Source organism: Pteropus medius, unplaced genomic scaffold (genome assembly GCF_902729225.1).
Source record: "Pteropus medius unplaced genomic scaffold, Ma_sr-lr_union100, whole genome shotgun sequence".
Taxonomy (NCBI): Eukaryota; Metazoa; Chordata; class Mammalia; order Chiroptera; family Pteropodidae; genus Pteropus; species Pteropus medius.
Genome location: NW_024347790.1, coordinates 7,435,054 through 7,453,168, shown reverse-complemented (window position 1 = coordinate 7,453,168; position 18,115 = coordinate 7,435,054). Strand labels below are relative to the sequence as shown.

The window sequence follows — 18,115 nt, the reverse complement described above, 5'->3', positions numbered from 1 at the left end:
CAAGAGATCAGTGGTTCTCTCTCTTCCCCAACCCCATCCAAGGGAAATGAAAGAAACATAAAGCATGATATTATATGTAATTTCTAGATATAATTTTCATATGTTACATTAATTGACATATTGATTCGGTCCAGCCCAAAGTACACAGGTGTTGTATGGTAACATCAGTGTTATATGTACATATCTAAAGCAGCATCTAGAATATATGTGGTGGGCTGAGCATTTTGCTTCAAGAGAGTTTAAGGGTTAGTTAGTTCATCTATTTATGTATTATCACTTTTATAAATAGTTTATAAGAGTAAAGAATATGTAGTAAACTATAACTATTTAAGAGTACTATTAACAAAAAATTGTCTCTTTAAAAAACAATCTGTTTTCTTTGTAATCCCCACACATTTTATTCTTCCATTGAATAACAGACTGCCATATCCTCTTTTCCCTGAACTCCAGAATGTTAACAACGAAGCAAATTCTGTTCTTCTGACTTGTTACACTATCCTACCCTAACCTGTTTTCTGTTCTCTCTGGAGTAGTGATGTTAAATGTGGGGAAAGCTGGGGATGGCTCTGGAGAAAGATTTGCCACGAAGGTAACGAAGTTCCCAAAGTCGTGGCCTGGGCGGAGCCGTTTTGTACTTGTGATTTCATGTACTTAGCGTATCTAAATTTATACTGTCCTATGAAGCTGGCATCTGCTCTTGGGTGGCACATATTTTTTAAATGATATTGTTCTACTATCCTCATACATATACACTAGGTATAGGATAGTGTAGTATATATAGGTAAGGATACAATATAGGCCTAAATAATGCACAACATATTGTATTACACATACCACAGGCTAACTCTTTCAGTCTACCTCTGTCACTACTCTTTCTCCTACAGCATATCTTTCTCCTCTTCCCTACCAATGCTTCCTCTGGCATTTCTGTGCCACTGACTGTTGGTGTCAACCCAATAGCCTTTGCCAGCCATGGATGGGCTCGTGAACCAATCCTGGCCAATGGGACCTGAGTAGAAGTCAGCTAAAACCATCTGTGAGAGGCTTTCCTCTGTCATAAACAGAAATATACAGGAGGAAACACTGCCTCATCTTTGCTGGACATGGTCATGTCTGCAAATGACATCTGGAACTCCTACATCCATCTTGCTACTATAACAGAAGAAATCACCAATATGCTGAGGATGGCTGAGTACAGAAAATGAAAAACATCTGGGTCGTCCATGACACTGTTCAGCTGCATAACCGGCTTTGGAGATGCCCTGACTCTGAACTTTGCGTCATGTGAAATAAAAAAGTGTCTTTATGGTTTAAGCCACTTGTAGTTGATATTCTGTAACTTATAGCCAAAAGCATCCTGATGTAACTCTGTCCTCTCATGTGCTCAGTGTATGGGCATACTTTCCTCTCTCTAGTCACTGAGAGTTCGTTAAACGCTTACTACATGCTAGAAATTTGGCTAGATGTTGGGGAGCAGAATAGAGTAAAACACTGTTCTGTTCTAGAAGACTTTGCTCAGGGTGAATATACAAACAGACCACTCACTAGAAGTACGGAGCGGAGCTAGGAGTCACGTCTGAGGAGTGTCTGGTGAAAATATATGCAGGGGTGCCATTTCAGGCAGTTTTTCCCACCTTACTTACTTGTCCCTTTTTCTATTTTTCCTGTACTTTCCTACTCTAAAAGAAGGAGTAATAATCAAAACACATACAAAATTCCGATACATTTAAAAATCACATCTCCTGGGGGAAATTTCAAGAGTTCATATTAAAATTCTAATTTTGAAATGAGCTTTGATTCAATTAATTATCATGCTTATGAAATCAAAGATTGATATGTACAGACTTAGATGTTCATCAAAGGTTTGGAAAACAAGCAGGGAGCCAAGGAATTTATCTTTCATATCTTTGAAAAGATTTTAGCCTTGTTTTAAATTTTAAGTGGATCTTCAAAAAAGATAATTTTTTAAAAATACACCTTCTATTGTGCAACAAGTGACATGATCATATACTGTTAATAAGCAAGATTAGAAGTATTTGTGCCAAGAAAAATGCAGAGAAAAAAGTCTATACGATATACCAACATATTAACAGGATTTGTCACTATCGGGTTGATGATACTATTAGTGATATTTTCCTTTTCTATTTGCCAAATTGTCTTCAATATGATTATATTTTTCTAAAAAGTAAAAGAAATATGAATATGTCTCCTTTAAAGAAAATATTAGGAAAGGGTGTATAAGTATTCTTTGAAGAATTACTAATATACACTAGAAATATTATCTATTGGCTTTTTCACACTTTCCCTCTTGCCTTAATCCATGCCCTTATTATGTTTAAGTTAAAGCATTACATTTTTTTAATGTTAAGGGTTATGCTTCATTTTTAACAATTTTTTAGATTACAAATTGTCAGAATAAACTATTAATGGCATCTTCTTTATTCATAAATAATAATAAAAGCCATTTGTTGCATACATGTAGACGATTGAATATACAGTCCTCAGATTTGATGGTCAGCTATCTTCAGTAAAGGAGTAACTAGTTCTATTGGGCCTCATAAATAGCTCGTTGTCCAGTGGAGGAACTGAGGCAGCCTCCTCTGTGCTGGTGGGGTCGTCCCATCATACTTCTCTCTGCCTCTCAGTTTTTCCATGGTTCTTTCTAACAACATTTATGAGGCCTATGTGCATGCAATTCTTTGAATATTAAGAACGTGAAAAATTTGGGTGACAGCTTTGCTTCTCACACAGCTGCTTTTTCTTAAGAATTTTATTCTATGCTTTTCTCAGGACTTGGGCTTTTGTTTTTGTTTTTGTTTTTTCGGGGGGCGGGGGGAGTAGGCGTGGTCTTAACAAAATAAAGACTTGAAGTGCTCTCTCACTAACATTAAGATGTGAAGCGTTACTGTTTAAATGCATCAAAATCTTCAATTTAGCATAATCAAAACAAGCTCAGTATAACTTTAGATTTAATTTTAAAACAGAGAGACATGGGTAAAAGGGTGGACTTCTAAGATCAATATTGTTTATAAAATTAATGCTATCTAAAGCTGACGAATGGAATGTTAGAAATGATTTCACGCTGACTTGAAGAACGCACACAGAAATGCCCAGCAGAGTATAATAGGCTTGACTGTAACAGGTAAAACTAGGGAAATGAGGCAAAAGTAATTTTGCTTTAATAGTGCTCACAACAGCCTCAACCCCGCCTCTTAACTGTTATTTATGGCTAATTGTTTGTGTAGATCTGGAGTGGTAAACTGAAATGTCTCACGAGGCCCAGGCAAACAAGTAGAATAAGTGAAGCCAAAGGGTGTAAGAAAAATACCCAGTGGGAGACCAGCAGTAAACCGGAAACGCGTAGGCACCAGCTACAAACAGCAGTTAATCGGCCTCAGCCCAGTATGGCCGCTTAGGGATATAGGCCTACTGTTGTCAGACCTTTTGATTTTTCAAAAGAAGCCAGAAGTTTGATTTTAATGTGACGTGGCCCGATTTTTAAGGTAGGCAACTTTTTAAGAACGCTGTGCGAGACAACATATTGCAGGCCAAATAAAATGCATCCATCTGTGGGCCAGCTCCTGCCTACAGCCGCCATTTTACAACTTGGGCTTAAACCTCGCACCTTCTAAAACGGCCTGTGCTGGGGGTCGGGGGAGGGCTTCCTGGGTATGGAAGGGTGATGATGTTCTGTCCACCTTTAATTCTTGCACTCATGTTTTTGAGTCATAAAGGAAAAATCACTCGAGTGGTTATATAAGAAAATTCTGGGGAGAATTCTGAGAATTTGAAGAAAAACTTAAAGATTAATCTAAACATGATACCTAATTTTTCTGTTCACAATGGAGCTGTAGGAGAAAATGTCAGCAAAACTAACTTATCCATCATGAGAACTCATAAAAAGTACTCAAAACGAAGAGACTCTCCAAAAAATAAATGAAGGAAGGAAGTGTGTGTTTAGCACACTAATTCAAAAATAATCAGGCAAATCAAACGCCTCAGGAATTCTAATTTTGTTTAACTTTATTGCTTTTTAATTTGTTTTTTTTCAAACACTTGTTTTAACTCACTATTCCTAAACCCTACAAAAAGTTATTTTATTTGTTTCATTAAAAAATGTTTAAAAAATGAATCATTATTTCTTTGCTCTTAGGTGGCCCTGTTTATCAGTTTAAAAATAGGCGAGTTTTGCTTCCAGCTATAAAATATGTAGCTATGTCACTTCAAAACCTTTTTGAAATAACGCAGGTTAAAATATACTTAAAATCTAGCTACCACTTATGATGTTACTCCTATGTTGTAAAAATCAGTCACCCCATTCAACCACATTTTTCATGATTTGGAGAAATTATAGTCAAAACAAATATGGTGTTGCAATTGCCAAAACTGGTTATATACTGACCATACTCTAGTATAATTTTAGGAATGTCACTTCCAAAGTAGAAGTAATTTGTATAGATTTTTGTCTAACCCATCTGTTTACAGCTGGTTTAGTTATCTATTCCTGTGTAACAAATCACAGCAAACTTAGCTGCTTAAAATAGGAAAGAAACATTTTATTATTTCATAGTTTCTATAGGTCGGGAATCTGGGACCACGACCTCTCACTAGGCTGCAATCGACACGGGGCTGTCATTATCTGAGGCTCGACTGGGTCTAGAAGATCTACTTCCAAGCTCACTCACCTAATTGCTGGGAAGCTCAAGTCTTGCTGGTTGTTGGAGATCTCAGTTCCTCACCGTATGGGCCTTTCCATAGGCTGCTTAAGTGTCCTCCTGTCATAGCAGCTAGCCTTCCCCAGAGCAAGTAATGAGAAAGCAGGATGGGAGGAGGGGAAAGAGAGAAAGGGACCCTATGACAGAAGCCTTAATCTTTTATAGCTGGTCATCTATTCTTAGATGTGACATACCATCATTTCTGTGGTATTCTAGTGGTCACACGGACCAGTGTTGGAGGGGACTATACGAGGGTGTGAATACCAGAACCCAGGATTAATGAGGGGCATCTTGGGGGCTAGCCTCTACGGGTCACACATACATACATACATACATACACACATACATACATAACTTCACAGGTTATACAAACATGCATACATATGTGTATGTGCACATGTGCGTATTTGCTTAAGATAGAAGCCCAGAGGTGAAATTACTGAAGGGAAGAATGTAGACATTTTTGAGGTTCTTGATATTTGTAGATTAAACCACATGAAACCGCTGTTTTCGTTAAGTCAAAACCAGTCAAACATAGGTAATTTCATGTAGGTCAACCTAATATGCACTGCAATATTGTTTCCCAAAGGGGATGTATCAGCATATGTCCCCATCGACAATGTGTGAGGCTGGCAGTTTGGCCATTTACCTTATAAAGTTTATTTTAACTCTTACATCAAGTAAGTGATTGCCTGAAGTCAAATCATTATTTATTTCTCCCCAAATGGCATTTTTAGTTCCATATTCCTTAACTTACTGCATTCTACAGTTGGGCTACGTGAATATTAGGTTTGATATTTTGGGACCACGGCATTGCCACTATATTGCCTTTTAACAAATAACTACAAAGCGCAGGCACAGTAATTCTCAATCAGTGCTGTCCACTAGGAACATGAGCCACATATAGAATTTAAAATTTTCTAGAAGCCACACTTAAAAATAGGCAAAATCAATTTTAATAATATACACCATTTAACAACACATACAAAATATTATAATTTCAACATGCAATTAATATTTTAAAATTTTAATGAGATAGCTCACATTCTTTTGTCATACAAGTCTGAGAAATGCAGTGTATGTTTTGCACTTAAAGCGTGTCTTGATTCATCTGCCTATTTTCATTGGAAATAATCTCTATTTAGATTTCAAAAGTTTACAGTTGAAAAAATAGATTCACATATCCAAGTTGTTCCAATCCTGCCTAATAGTGTTCCAATAATTGATTATCAATTTTAAATGTATATTAATTAAAAGTAAATGCAATTAAAGACTTAGTTCCTCACATGCACTAGGCACAATTCAAGTATGCGATAGTAACATGTGACCAATGGCTACCACATTGGTAAAATTGTGGTGTGAAATCAAAGGAGATACAGAGAAATAGTCTACGACTAGTAATAGAATATTGACACAAATGGTTAAATAGCTACAGTTAATACCTCTTCAAGGCCGAAGCTCCTTTCTTGAGCAGAATGCTTTGATGCAATTAACTTATACTACATTTTTATAGCAAGCTGGTTCATTCATCTAAAACCACAGATAAGAGCAAAGTAAGCCCCCAAAATTAACTGTACAAAATTATCAGATAACATGGTAAATGTACAGCAACTATTTTCCTGTCAACTATGAATTTAAAAATTTATGGTAAGATAAGATGAACATGACTTATTTCAAAGTACAATTCTTATGCTAACAAAGTCCTAAGCTTTTAATAGCTAAATTCTCTTCTAGATGTTTGTGAAATACTTAATTGGAGTACTTTCAAATTTCAGTGAAGTACGCTATAGTTAGGACTTATACACTAGTGACTGAGAAATAAACCAGTTCGAGAAACAATTTTGTTCAGACTCAAAAATATGTTATGATGAACTGTTCAGACTTGATTTACAAAACCACTAGGATATAAACACCCTGTTCTTTATCCACTCAGCACATAGACATTTAGTGACATTTCTTGCACAGGTATTTGCATAAAACGGAAAACAAGGCCTCAGACTAAAAGAACATTAGGTGCCATCAGGTATAGGAAATATTGTGTGGGGTAGAGGGCTAAGTGTCTCGAATACTTTTGATGATTGCAATGATGATGATGATAAATTGTTTGCTAGCCTCATACAAAGTTTTCGGTCTCAGTGACTTAGGGATCTAAGATTACAGAATTATATTTTATTGTTCCATATTATGATTTTTTTAAATGCCAAAAAAAAATACCTCTCAGAAAATTTTATTAACCAGGAGTTTGTAACTTTAAAAATCACAAATAAAAATATAGAAAAATTCACAACATTTTTTTTTTACTAGCATACAAACTAACCCTAAAAATGACTAACAAATTAGGTAAGTACTGAGTAAAGTTATCATTAAAATGTTATTTTGTGTAACACATTTGGCTTCTATGCCCAAAGAACACAGAAGAGACATTTATTTTTCACTTTATCTTTTTTCACCAACACCTATATAAATAGAAGAATATTTACAGAAATAAATTTTAGGCTCAAACTAGGTATAATCTCATATATATCATCTGCCTCCATGCTTGTTTCTCAACCCCTCCAAGATAAATAAGTTATAAAAAGAAAAAGATGATACAGAAATCAACATTATCTACAGGCATCTACAAAGACAGTTACCTGTAGGGCTTTTAAAATAGTTTGTAATTTCCAGGCTCTAGTCTCCTTCTCCTGTCCATCCTCACTCAAAGACATACAATACAAAATCCCTAGTTAACTTAGGTATTTGTCACTAACATGTGAATTTTTTTAGCCAATTACTGCTTCCTAAGCCTGTTCCACACAATTTAGGTTATAGGAGTGGTATGGAAAGAATATTTATAAAAATTCAGAATTTTAAAATTATTTTCTCCTTTAATCATTTCATCATTCTATACTAGGAAGAAAATAATCAGGCCGCCAGCTCTGTCTGGATTCATTCATTACGTTATCTATTTAATAAATAGGATACACTCTACTAAATGTTTCTACAGCTTCCAAGTCAGCCAGTTCCTAGAAGCACTACTCATCTTTGGCCACTGCAATTTCATCTCCTAACTGCTACTAAGCTGGAATGGAAATTTCTCACTTGATTTAGGTCCTAAGGACATAAATCAGGTCTATAGGAGAAAGAATAGTCACACATGTGGAAACCAGCCATCAGGGATTAAAAACAGAGGTATCTGGCAAGACTTTCAAATACAGGGAGATTAAAACGAAGAATGATGAGCTCTTATACACTTTCCTTTCTCACACTATAAGGATGAAAAATCTCTAAAAGGTTTTGAGTAATTGCCAAGTGGTTCCACCATAAAGTACTGAATGACCAGAATACATCCTTTAACCTCTCTACTTCAGTTTCCCCATCTATAATATGACAATTATATTAATAACTAAAATGTTTTTTAGAACACCTAGTCAAATGCATTCTTCTTTGACAGGCTTAATAACAGCCCAAATTTACAAGAGGTCCAGTTCACAAGAGACAGCATTTTTAGTTAAAGCTTCCAAACTAAACACTTAAAACTTATTCTGAGCCCGAATATGGAAGGCCATTCTCACAAAACACTGACGTGGCTCCTCCCTCCTCACACTTCCGGCCAGGCTATTGCCGGCACCTCGGTCTCAAGTATTCTAATTGCTGCCACACTCCTGACCCAAGTTCATTGGAAGCTCCACAAAGCTGCTGTGCTACAGACCAGGCAAGAGAGAGGCCGCGGGTGGGAGCCGGGTAGCAGGGCTCAGGGCAGGTCGAAGCGGCTTCCTGGCCCCTCCCAGGGGAAGCGCGGTGGCTCCTTCTGCCTCGCCCCTCAACGGCCAGCCCGCCCAGGCTCCTTGCCTCACCACCTGTATCTCCACGAGCAAGCCTAGTCTAGAGAAATAGTGAGAGATTTGACATTGATTAAGTAATATATGTTAACAGGATAATTCTGCAGAGTGGGAGAGTGTGGCAAGACGAGAAACAACCAACCTGAGAAGAGTTCGACCTCAGCCTTCATCAAGGAGTAGGAAAAAATATAAAGAAATAACTTATTTATCTTCAAAGTGAAAGGTACATATTATCAAGTGTATTCAATAACTGGTGATCCAGTCATAGAAAATTAATGACACAATTTATAGAGTTTAAAAAAAGAACAAAAAAAAACAAAAAAAACCCCACCATTTCTAGTTGTTGGCTGCCAGTCCTCTTTGATTATCTCTAAATTACTTTAAAATCTACATATAGAAGTAACTTTCAGAAATTGTGGTGTTTAAATAAGAAAAAATCAAATGATGCCCAATGGTTTCTCTCTTCTATTTGTATACTTACTTTATTTTTAGAAATAAAAATACACAAAATCTTTTCCTTCTAGTGCCCTTAAAGGTACACTTTATTTCTTTTGCATGTCCATTTAAGGTTTACATTTCTTAAACTGTCTAATCAAACATTTTACTACTAATACCAAGAAGAAAACACTAAGTGAATGTCTTCCCATTAATCTCGATATATCCCATTTTGGGGAAATCATGGAGAAAGAAATCAAGTTATTTGGAAGTAAATCCTCTATTTTCACTGATATTCAGGATGCGAATGATGACTTCTCTTATTGCTTACTAGGTAACAATTCTCTTCTGAGAAATCTAAGCAGTAATCTCTTCTGGGAACTTATGAGTCCCAGCCCCTAAGTATGGTGAAATATTAAAATTACAGTGGGAATTCCACATGGGAGCCAGATTATAGCAAAAAATTGAAGTGGCATCCCAAAGACAGAGCCTATTCATGAACTATTATCATTTAGCCTCAGACTCAACAGAAGGGAAGTTTGAAGGGCCTTCTTTGGGTACCTGCCTGAGAATGTATCTGTGTGGTTGTCCTTGAAGCTCTTTTGCATTAACCTTTGAAATACTCATGTTACAATCGGTTTGCCATAAAGTCTTCTGACATAAAAAAAAAAAATGATATATTCATGTGTTTCATGATAGCCAGCTTCTGATTTAAAACATTGCCTTAGTTTTCTCAATCAACACATCTTAAGCAACAGCCTATCTAGAAAAAAAAAAAAAGAAGAACAAGAACCTATCTGGAAAACCAAAATCCAGATGTTAACGAAATAATTTAATGTACTAATTCAGAACCATTCTAAACATGACAATAGTTTTCTTAATTTATTTTTGTATCATTTTATTTCCCTTTTGTCTCTAATAGTTTTACCATTTTGAAAACCAAATTAAACATAACCATGGGAGACTTTCTCACTGTTTCTGTTTTGAATTTCTTCAAAATTCTTTCAGGAATTATTGAGTAAAGCCATGTGGTACAGTGGTTAACATGGGCTTTGGAATCAGACAGATTTAGACCCAAATTCCAGTTCCACCATTAACATAACTTCAGGTATCCTCTCAAGGTTCCACCCTCTTCCTGTGTTTAACAGGGATAGTAATACCTACCCTAAGGGTAGCACAATCAAAATGAGGTAATGTATCTGAAGCATACTGCACAGAGCCAGGTACCTAGTAATTACTCAATGAATGGTAGCTATTATTTTATACATATATGCACATTGAAAAACCTAGAAAACGAAGAAAAAAATCCTTAATTCTATCACCCTAGTAATACAAACACATGTCTCTTTGTAATTTATATCTACATAAAAACTTACATTATTACAATTGTAATATACAATTTTGTCTGTTTGTTTACCTTATAAACACTTTTCCATGTTGCCATGTAGGATGCATAATTACCTTTTTAGTTTGTTGAATGAGATTCCGTGAAGTAAACTATCATAATTTAACCTCTAAATTCCTGCCATATGTTTGAGGTTTTTTGGTATTACAAATAATGCTACAATAACATTTGCATGAATATAATTTTTCATTCTGTGGAATTCGTTCTTTAGGATGAATTCCCAAGGCAGGCTTTTTGGCATAACCATGGACTCTTTCATGACTTAGTTTTACCAGACTACGTTCCACAGGATTATACAATTTGTGGTGTCTCCACCAATGGGCATAAACATCATCATGTTCTCTCCAACCTTCGGTATTAATACTAATATCTTTCATTTATTGAATATTTACCATGTGCCAAACACCGGTCTAAGTGCTTCACATATATCATCTCATCATCCTCACAACAAATCCCCGAAGTAGCTACTTTTAGTTATCCTCTTTTTACAGATGAGGAAGTTAATGTTCAGAAAGTTTAAAAGCCGTGTCCAGTGTCACATAGCAGCTAAGTGGTAGAACCTGGACTCAAACTCAACCTGTCTAATGCTCTTAACCACTTGGCTGGATTTCTGCTTTACTCTTTTCTTCCCAACTAGATGGGAAAACATATGTTCACTCATGTTTTAATATGCAATTCTTCATTACTACCAAAGTTGATCATTTTTACATATGTTTATTAAACTGTAAATTCTTATTGTGTTATTTGAGATTCATATTACTTAGCAATTTCTGTAAAGTGGTGGGGGCACTTTTATTCCCTATGTACTTATCACTAAGTGGGTGTGTCAGCACAACCTTTGCACAAGGGGTCCAGGTCCCTTCTTGATGACTTCACTGAACTGTCATTGTCAGTTTATAAGACAAGGTGCTATTTCTCTTTCTCCTCTTCCTGCCCAATATGCTCTGAGTACAAATACGTTCTAGAAAGTTATCATGTCCACATCTTTTCAATATTACTATTCATATGATATGGCCCCTGGCTAGTTTGGAACACCTTATTACAAGTAAGAGTGGAGACCCAATGTACCCTGAGGGGTGACAAACTAAAATAATTTCTTAACTGAACCATTTACCGAGGTCTTTGAGAACTAATCAATATCTCATTTGCCTCATTCTCCCCCTTTCTCTTTCTGTCTTCAAATTTCTCTTTGGCTAAAGAGAAAAGATAAAGACTGAAATGCATAGGTTTTTGTAAATTTGTGATCCAAACGACTTAGCCATCGTTCAAACTTTATCTCTGATAATATATATAAACATCATGAAAACCTCACTTATGATTTACTAAGCAAAACCAGATTTACCTAATAAATCTAAACTTAAATAATCTTATGTTAAAATACGCTCCGTTACCTGCATTATGTCTTGCAATATATCCAAGTGCCCAGGCTGCAGCCTCCTTGACTCCAGGGTCAAAATCTTCCAAGCATATCACCAGCGTATCCAGTGCTCCACAATCGACTATGGCCTGAGCTAGTTGAGGGGAATGTTTACCAACTGCTCGTAACACAAAGGCAGCTGCTTTCTTGTAAAAACGCTACAAGGATAAAATAGATAAAAACCCAAAGTGAGTTGAGCACTTATATAACCCAAAGTTAAAATAGACGAAAACCAATGTAAAAATGACATTACTATAATAAACCTCAACAGCGTTTAAATACAAAAGATGAAAAACATCCTGCAAAATCTTTTGCAATTTTTGCAAAAGCAATTCCCCATTGCTTCTGGCCAGTAACTGAACAATGTAAGTCTTATATTTCATTTTGAATGTTTTATTCTAAAACACGCATTTACAAAATAAAATATTATATTTCCTACAAATTTATAAAATAATGAGATTTTATGTATCTGCATTCACTGAAAGGTATTTGTTTGACCCATGGGAACTCTTAGATTGTTAGCATGTGCAACTAAATTGTCAGCTGACAAATCCGTTTCCTTTATTTGCCCTCAGTCTCTAAGCATGGTAGGCCTTTCGTGACCTCAACTAATCTTTCTGGTGTCCTAAGTTATCCTGAAATAACAACCATGTTTTGAGATGCACTTACCAATCATTGGATAAACATGAAGGCAAAACATTTATAATACATTTTAAAACTTTTCCTGGCAAATAAACTAGCCAAACAATGGGATATGTTATTTATCTTATTTTCAGAAATGCTTTTTTAAAAAGGTAAATACATACGACTTACCATTATGTGAATTTTAAGTAATGCTTCATATTTACAATATTATATATATAAATTTATCAGATTAAGAAATAAAACTGAAAGACAATTTTATTAAATAGCTAAAAATATTAAATGTTTAGGAAGTATTTAGCTATAACACTCCCTGTGGTTTTATGGTTCATATAATGACACAGTAATGGTCTCCTAACTCTTCCTTTTATTAATAGAACTCAGTTAATCCCCTATTTTAGATTTTAAGTTTCTATTTCTTTACAGTGACTACTAAAATATGATTGGGTGACTATAACACCTGTTTTGAAAGCATTACATTTACTTAGGCTAAAATATTAAGCTACAATAAAAATTATAGAAGAGAAAAAATACATCAAGTATATTTTTAACCTATTAAATCCCAAAACTTGGTATGTATTGATAGTATAAGAAATATGCCATGCTGCTAGTCATGATATTTTGATTTTATATATTTTTTTAGTTTCATAAATGTAACATATAGATATTAAAATATTTGTTGTAAAGTCTAATTTTATATGTCAGTAACCAAATATCTACTAATTTATTGTAAAAATTAAAATAGAATTTAAAGTAGCCTTCCAAGATTATTTTCTTATAATTGTAGGAAAATAATAATGATACATTTCTTGTCATTACCTTAAGCTAATTTGACTTTTTATATTGCAGAATTTTCGAATTCACAGACAATTTATTGGGCATCAATCGTCACTACTAACTACAGTGCCTATAATTCACACTTTCTGAACTCATTCCCCCTTTCTCCTAATTTCCACTTCCCCAAATTCCTTTCTTTCCCATTCCTCACCAAAAGAACTTCCTTAAAAGCAAAAGCAAAACCAGAATTGTACCTCATTAAAAGAGATGAAGTCTCCTGTGAGAAATGAGTAAAAGGACTAGTAGGCGAAGGAGACAGAAGCTTGTGAATAATGCTTCACATTCTCGCTTTCTCCTCACTTTTCTGCCCTACTATTTTTTGTCTCTGTACAACTAGTAGACAGTTAGAAAACTTCTAGAGAACCTTCTATGTGGAATATCAAAACACGAACTCTGCCCTCAAAGGAGCTAAGAGTCCAGGAAGAAGAAAGTCTACCAGTATTTGATGATAGAAGGAACACCTACAAGAAAAATAAAATTTCTGTGACTCCTCATAGAGATAAAAGTCATGAGTAAATGACTCTCTAATCTATAAAATAAGGCACATTTGTAAACAATTAGGATTTGTGGGGTAGTTTAAATTCTGCTAAAATACACATAACATAAAATTTTTCATTTTCATCAAAGTATACAATTCGGTGGCATTTAGCGCATTTACAATGTCGTGCAACCATCACCTGTCTAGTTCCAGAATATTTTTCTCACCCCATATGTGTTGAGCAGCCACTCCTCACTCCCCTCTCCCCCATCCCTGGGCAACCACCAATCTGTTACTATCTCTATGGATTTGCATATTCTGGATATTTCATAGAAATGGAATCATACAGTATGTAGCCTTTGTGTCTGGCTTCTTTCTCTTAGCATAACATTTTCAAGGTTCATCCACTTTGTAGGATTATCAGTATTTCATCCTTTTTATGACTGATAATACTCCATTGTATGTATGTATGTATGTGTGTGTATATATATATATATATATATATATATATATATATATATATATATATATATAAAACATTTTGTTTACTCAGTCATTCCTTTGGTTATTGTGAATAATTCTGGTATGAACATGAACATTTGTGTACAAGTTTTGTTTGAACACCTGTTTTCAGGTCTTTTGGTGATATAACTAGGGGTAGAATTGCTGTGTCATCTGGTAATTATGTTTAACTTCCTGAGGAACTGCCAAGCTGTTCCACAGCAGCTGCACCATTTTACACTCCTACCAGCAACGTATGAGGGGGGTCCAATTTCTCCGCATCTTCACTAACACTTATTATTTTCCTTTTTTTGTTTTTTATTATGGCCATCCTAAGTAAGCAAAGTGCTATCTCATTGTGGCGTTTATTTGCATTTCCAAATGACTAATGTTTCTTGGCCATATGTACATCTTCTTTGGATAACTGTCTATTCGATTCCTTTGCCTATTTTTAATTGGATTGTCTGTCCTTTGGTCGCACAACTAGGAATTAATTTGAAAGATGTATCAAGAAAGATATATCACTAGGTTATGATAAACTAGCAGAACAGAATGAACAGTCCAAGACTCTAGCAATGGGAAGGTCCCTAACTATTGTTACGTGGCACTGCACAGAAACAGGTGGAACCAGACAGGAGGGGAAAGCTGGGGCACTCTAAATGGCCTTTAAAGTGGCTAACATGCTTGCACACTTGGTCAGAATGCTTTATCAAACCTTCCCTTACACTCATTCTCCTTCCTGTTGGAGAATTCCCCTTGCTTTAGAGCTGTTTCTTACAGTTGCCATTAACCAGGTTTCTGTATATAGAGATTGCTGAAAACAACTTTTTGTTTGCCTAGGGCTTCATATACCTTTCTAAGATTGATCCTGTAATGAATACCCCAAAACACAGAAATACTGCTCTATGCATAATTCCGTTAACATTTTTTAATCTATTTTCTCCTTATAGTAACAATAATGGAAAAAAAAAACCCACTACAGACCAACCCCAAAGTAGAATACCCTAAAGATATTATATGTAGTTCAAAGAATTGAAGATATATTAACATCTTAATAATTCTAATGCCTACAAGCTTGCAATTGTATCCAAAATATCAAATTTTTAAAAATCCAAAACAAAACAAAAAACATACGACATATATTTTTTAAATCTTACATTCTGTTCTGCCAGTGAATAAACAAGCTGTGGGAGAATGTCGCCCTTCACAACCGCTTCTGCTAGGTCATCGTTGTAATTAGCCAATCTCCCCAGAGCCAAAGCAGCAGTCTGTTGAATTGTTGGGACCACATCCAGAAGAAGAGGTCTCAGCAAAGACATTACACCTGAGTTAAATTATGAAAGACAGAAATCAGCAAAATTTAAATTAAAAAGTGAACATACAATTTGGCATACATATAGGTAAGAAAATTAAGGGAAAATCAGCGAAAAAAAAAAAATTATCCACTGAAAACAAATGGGATATTTAGAAGCATACAACTGGCCAAGATTCAGAATAACACAAACTGTAATTATCAAAGAAGCAGTATAACATGAAAATAAGAAAGGCTCTGGGGTCGGATAAAAGTTTAGATCCCTGATTTGGCAAACACTAGCTGTGTGACCTAACAGGGCTGTCCTGAGGAACGCAGAGAAGGGTCGCGAAGCGCATGGCTAATGCCCAGGACGCGGAAGGGTGGAGGGGGCAGCGAGGATAGAGTTCCCCACCAGCCTTTGCAAATCCTGTCTTTCAGGGCTCAGTTCACACCCTTTTCTCTCAATGAAGTCTTGTGTTTGGTCTTCCCTCTGATTCCAAGTGAACTTGGAGTTTATTGCAGAAATTTTATCAGGATATATCTCAGAGCCCAGGGAGCTAAGAAGAGCATTTGGCTAGGACCTCGCATTCATGAAGGGCCACAAATCAGATTTCTGACATTATCTCCAAATAAATAAATTCGTTGAGATAAGGAAGTAAATCGTATTACTAGCTCTCATAATATTCACTCTAGGTTTGACTACATAGCAGGTATATCATTATCACAACAAAAATAATAAAAGTAGCTTATATTTAGGGAGCACTTATACACATACATTGTTTTAAGGACTTATTTTTCATATTAATTCAGTGAGCTCTCATAACAAATCTATGAAGTAGGCCCTATTATTATGTCTCTTTTATAAATGAGAAAATGGAGGTTGAAAAAGTTTAAGGAAATCATCATGCAACTAATAAATGATGGAGCAAGGTTAGAAATTCTGACATTACTGATAATTGCTAAATAAATAATATGTGTTAAAAATCGAGGTGAGAAAAGGGAGACAAATAATAATTGCATTTTGGTCATTTTATTGGATATTCCAACCCTTTATATTAACTTTGCCTTACTATAAAATAGTCCACTGCTATCTGTGCTTTAATGATGCTCTTTTAGTCTAAGGTTGATGGTGGCATCACAAGAAAGATGACGGCATGGCTCAAACTGGAATGAAGTGCCCCGTGACTTTCCAAACTTTACATGACTTACTTGTAAAGCTTATCCAATGGGATGTTATTACATATTTTCCATAAAAACATAACCCAGTGATCTATAAAGACAAGCATTACCAGTATTCTTTTATAATGTTATATCCAGAAACATTAAGTAGAATAAAAGGAAAACATTTATAATAACACTTAGATTAGACAAAAATAAGATAAATAGTACTGCCAAATAACATAAACAGAGAATAATGATGCTTATCACAGATACATTTAATAATGTGGCTTTTCATAATTTAAAACTTCACTTAGTGATTATTTTTATGTTTAAGTTGGCTTGGTTGGATCATCTTATATGAGGCCACAGTGGCGAATTTGAACCCTACTCAGGCCAGTTAACTTTGCAGCCATGAAGCACTCCTTCTCATGCCCATGCCAAAGCTCCTGTTAGAGAAATCAACAAGTCTACGCTCATACGTGCTGCTTTTATTATTATACTGTGTATAGAGATAATTTCTGAAGTACCTCACAACAAAAAGTTTAAAGCACAGAATAAGGTATTAGAATTACTACCAAAGTTAATATGGATTCTTTCTAGAAAGTTAGATTTAAAACAATTTGCCAATCTCTTCTAGATTTGTTTTTTTTTTTTTTAGTTTTTTAATTGTGGTAAATACACATAACATTTTAACCATTTTTAATGTGCAATTCTGAGGTATTAATTACATTTACAATGTTGTGTAATTATCATCACTGTCTAAGAATGGTTAAACGGTTCTACAAGGCTGCACCACTTTACATTCCCACCAGCAAAGTTCAAGGGTTCAAATTTCTCCACATCCTCACCAACTCTTATTTTCCTTTTTCTTTTTTTTTTATTATAGCCATCTTAATAGCTGCGAAGTGGTTTCTCATTGTGGTTTTGATTTCATTTCCCTAGCACTAATGATGGTGAATGTCTTTTTCATGTGCTTATTGGCTATTTGTATATCTTCTTTGTTAAAATGTCTTTTTTTTTTTTTTGCTCATTTTTAAGTTGGGTTGTTATTTGTTGTTATTGTTGAATATAACTTGACACATGTAATAATAGGCATTATTTTAACTAAAATAAGTCAATACTTCAAAAAAAGAAAAGCTAAATTTGTTAACATATATTTAAAATTTTATAATAAATACATTAATGAGCCCAAGGCCAAAAACATAAAGTATAAGAAAAGGAATAGTTTTAAAAGAATCACAATTGTTTCATGTTGTTTTTCCTTGATGATTCCATTATTTCCTTTTTTTCTCACTGAAAAATTTATGTGAAGGAAGTGTCTTATTGCTTTTTGAAGTATAATTGGAAAATCAATCCATATTGGGGTATTTAACCTAGATATTTTGAATTAAAATCTCAAGAACTTAGAA

At 34.9% G+C, this 18,115-nt stretch overlaps 1 protein-coding gene across 2 annotated transcripts in view; it reads right to left on the bottom strand.

The window, feature by feature from the left end:
• The window catches only part of SPAG6 (sperm associated antigen 6), a 56,044-nt gene that overhangs the window by 23,395 nt on the left and 14,534 nt on the right, over window positions 1-18,115 (bottom strand). For both annotated transcript variants that reach the window (XM_039877560.1, XM_039877559.1), the window contains exons 3-4: window positions 15,409-15,575; window positions 11,768-11,951 (exon numbers count right to left, since the gene is read on the bottom strand). In XM_039877560.1, coding sequence (XP_039733494.1) covers window positions 11,768-11,951; window positions 15,409-15,575 — 351 coding nt within the window. The remainder of the gene's footprint in view (window positions 1-11,767; window positions 11,952-15,408; window positions 15,576-18,115) is intronic.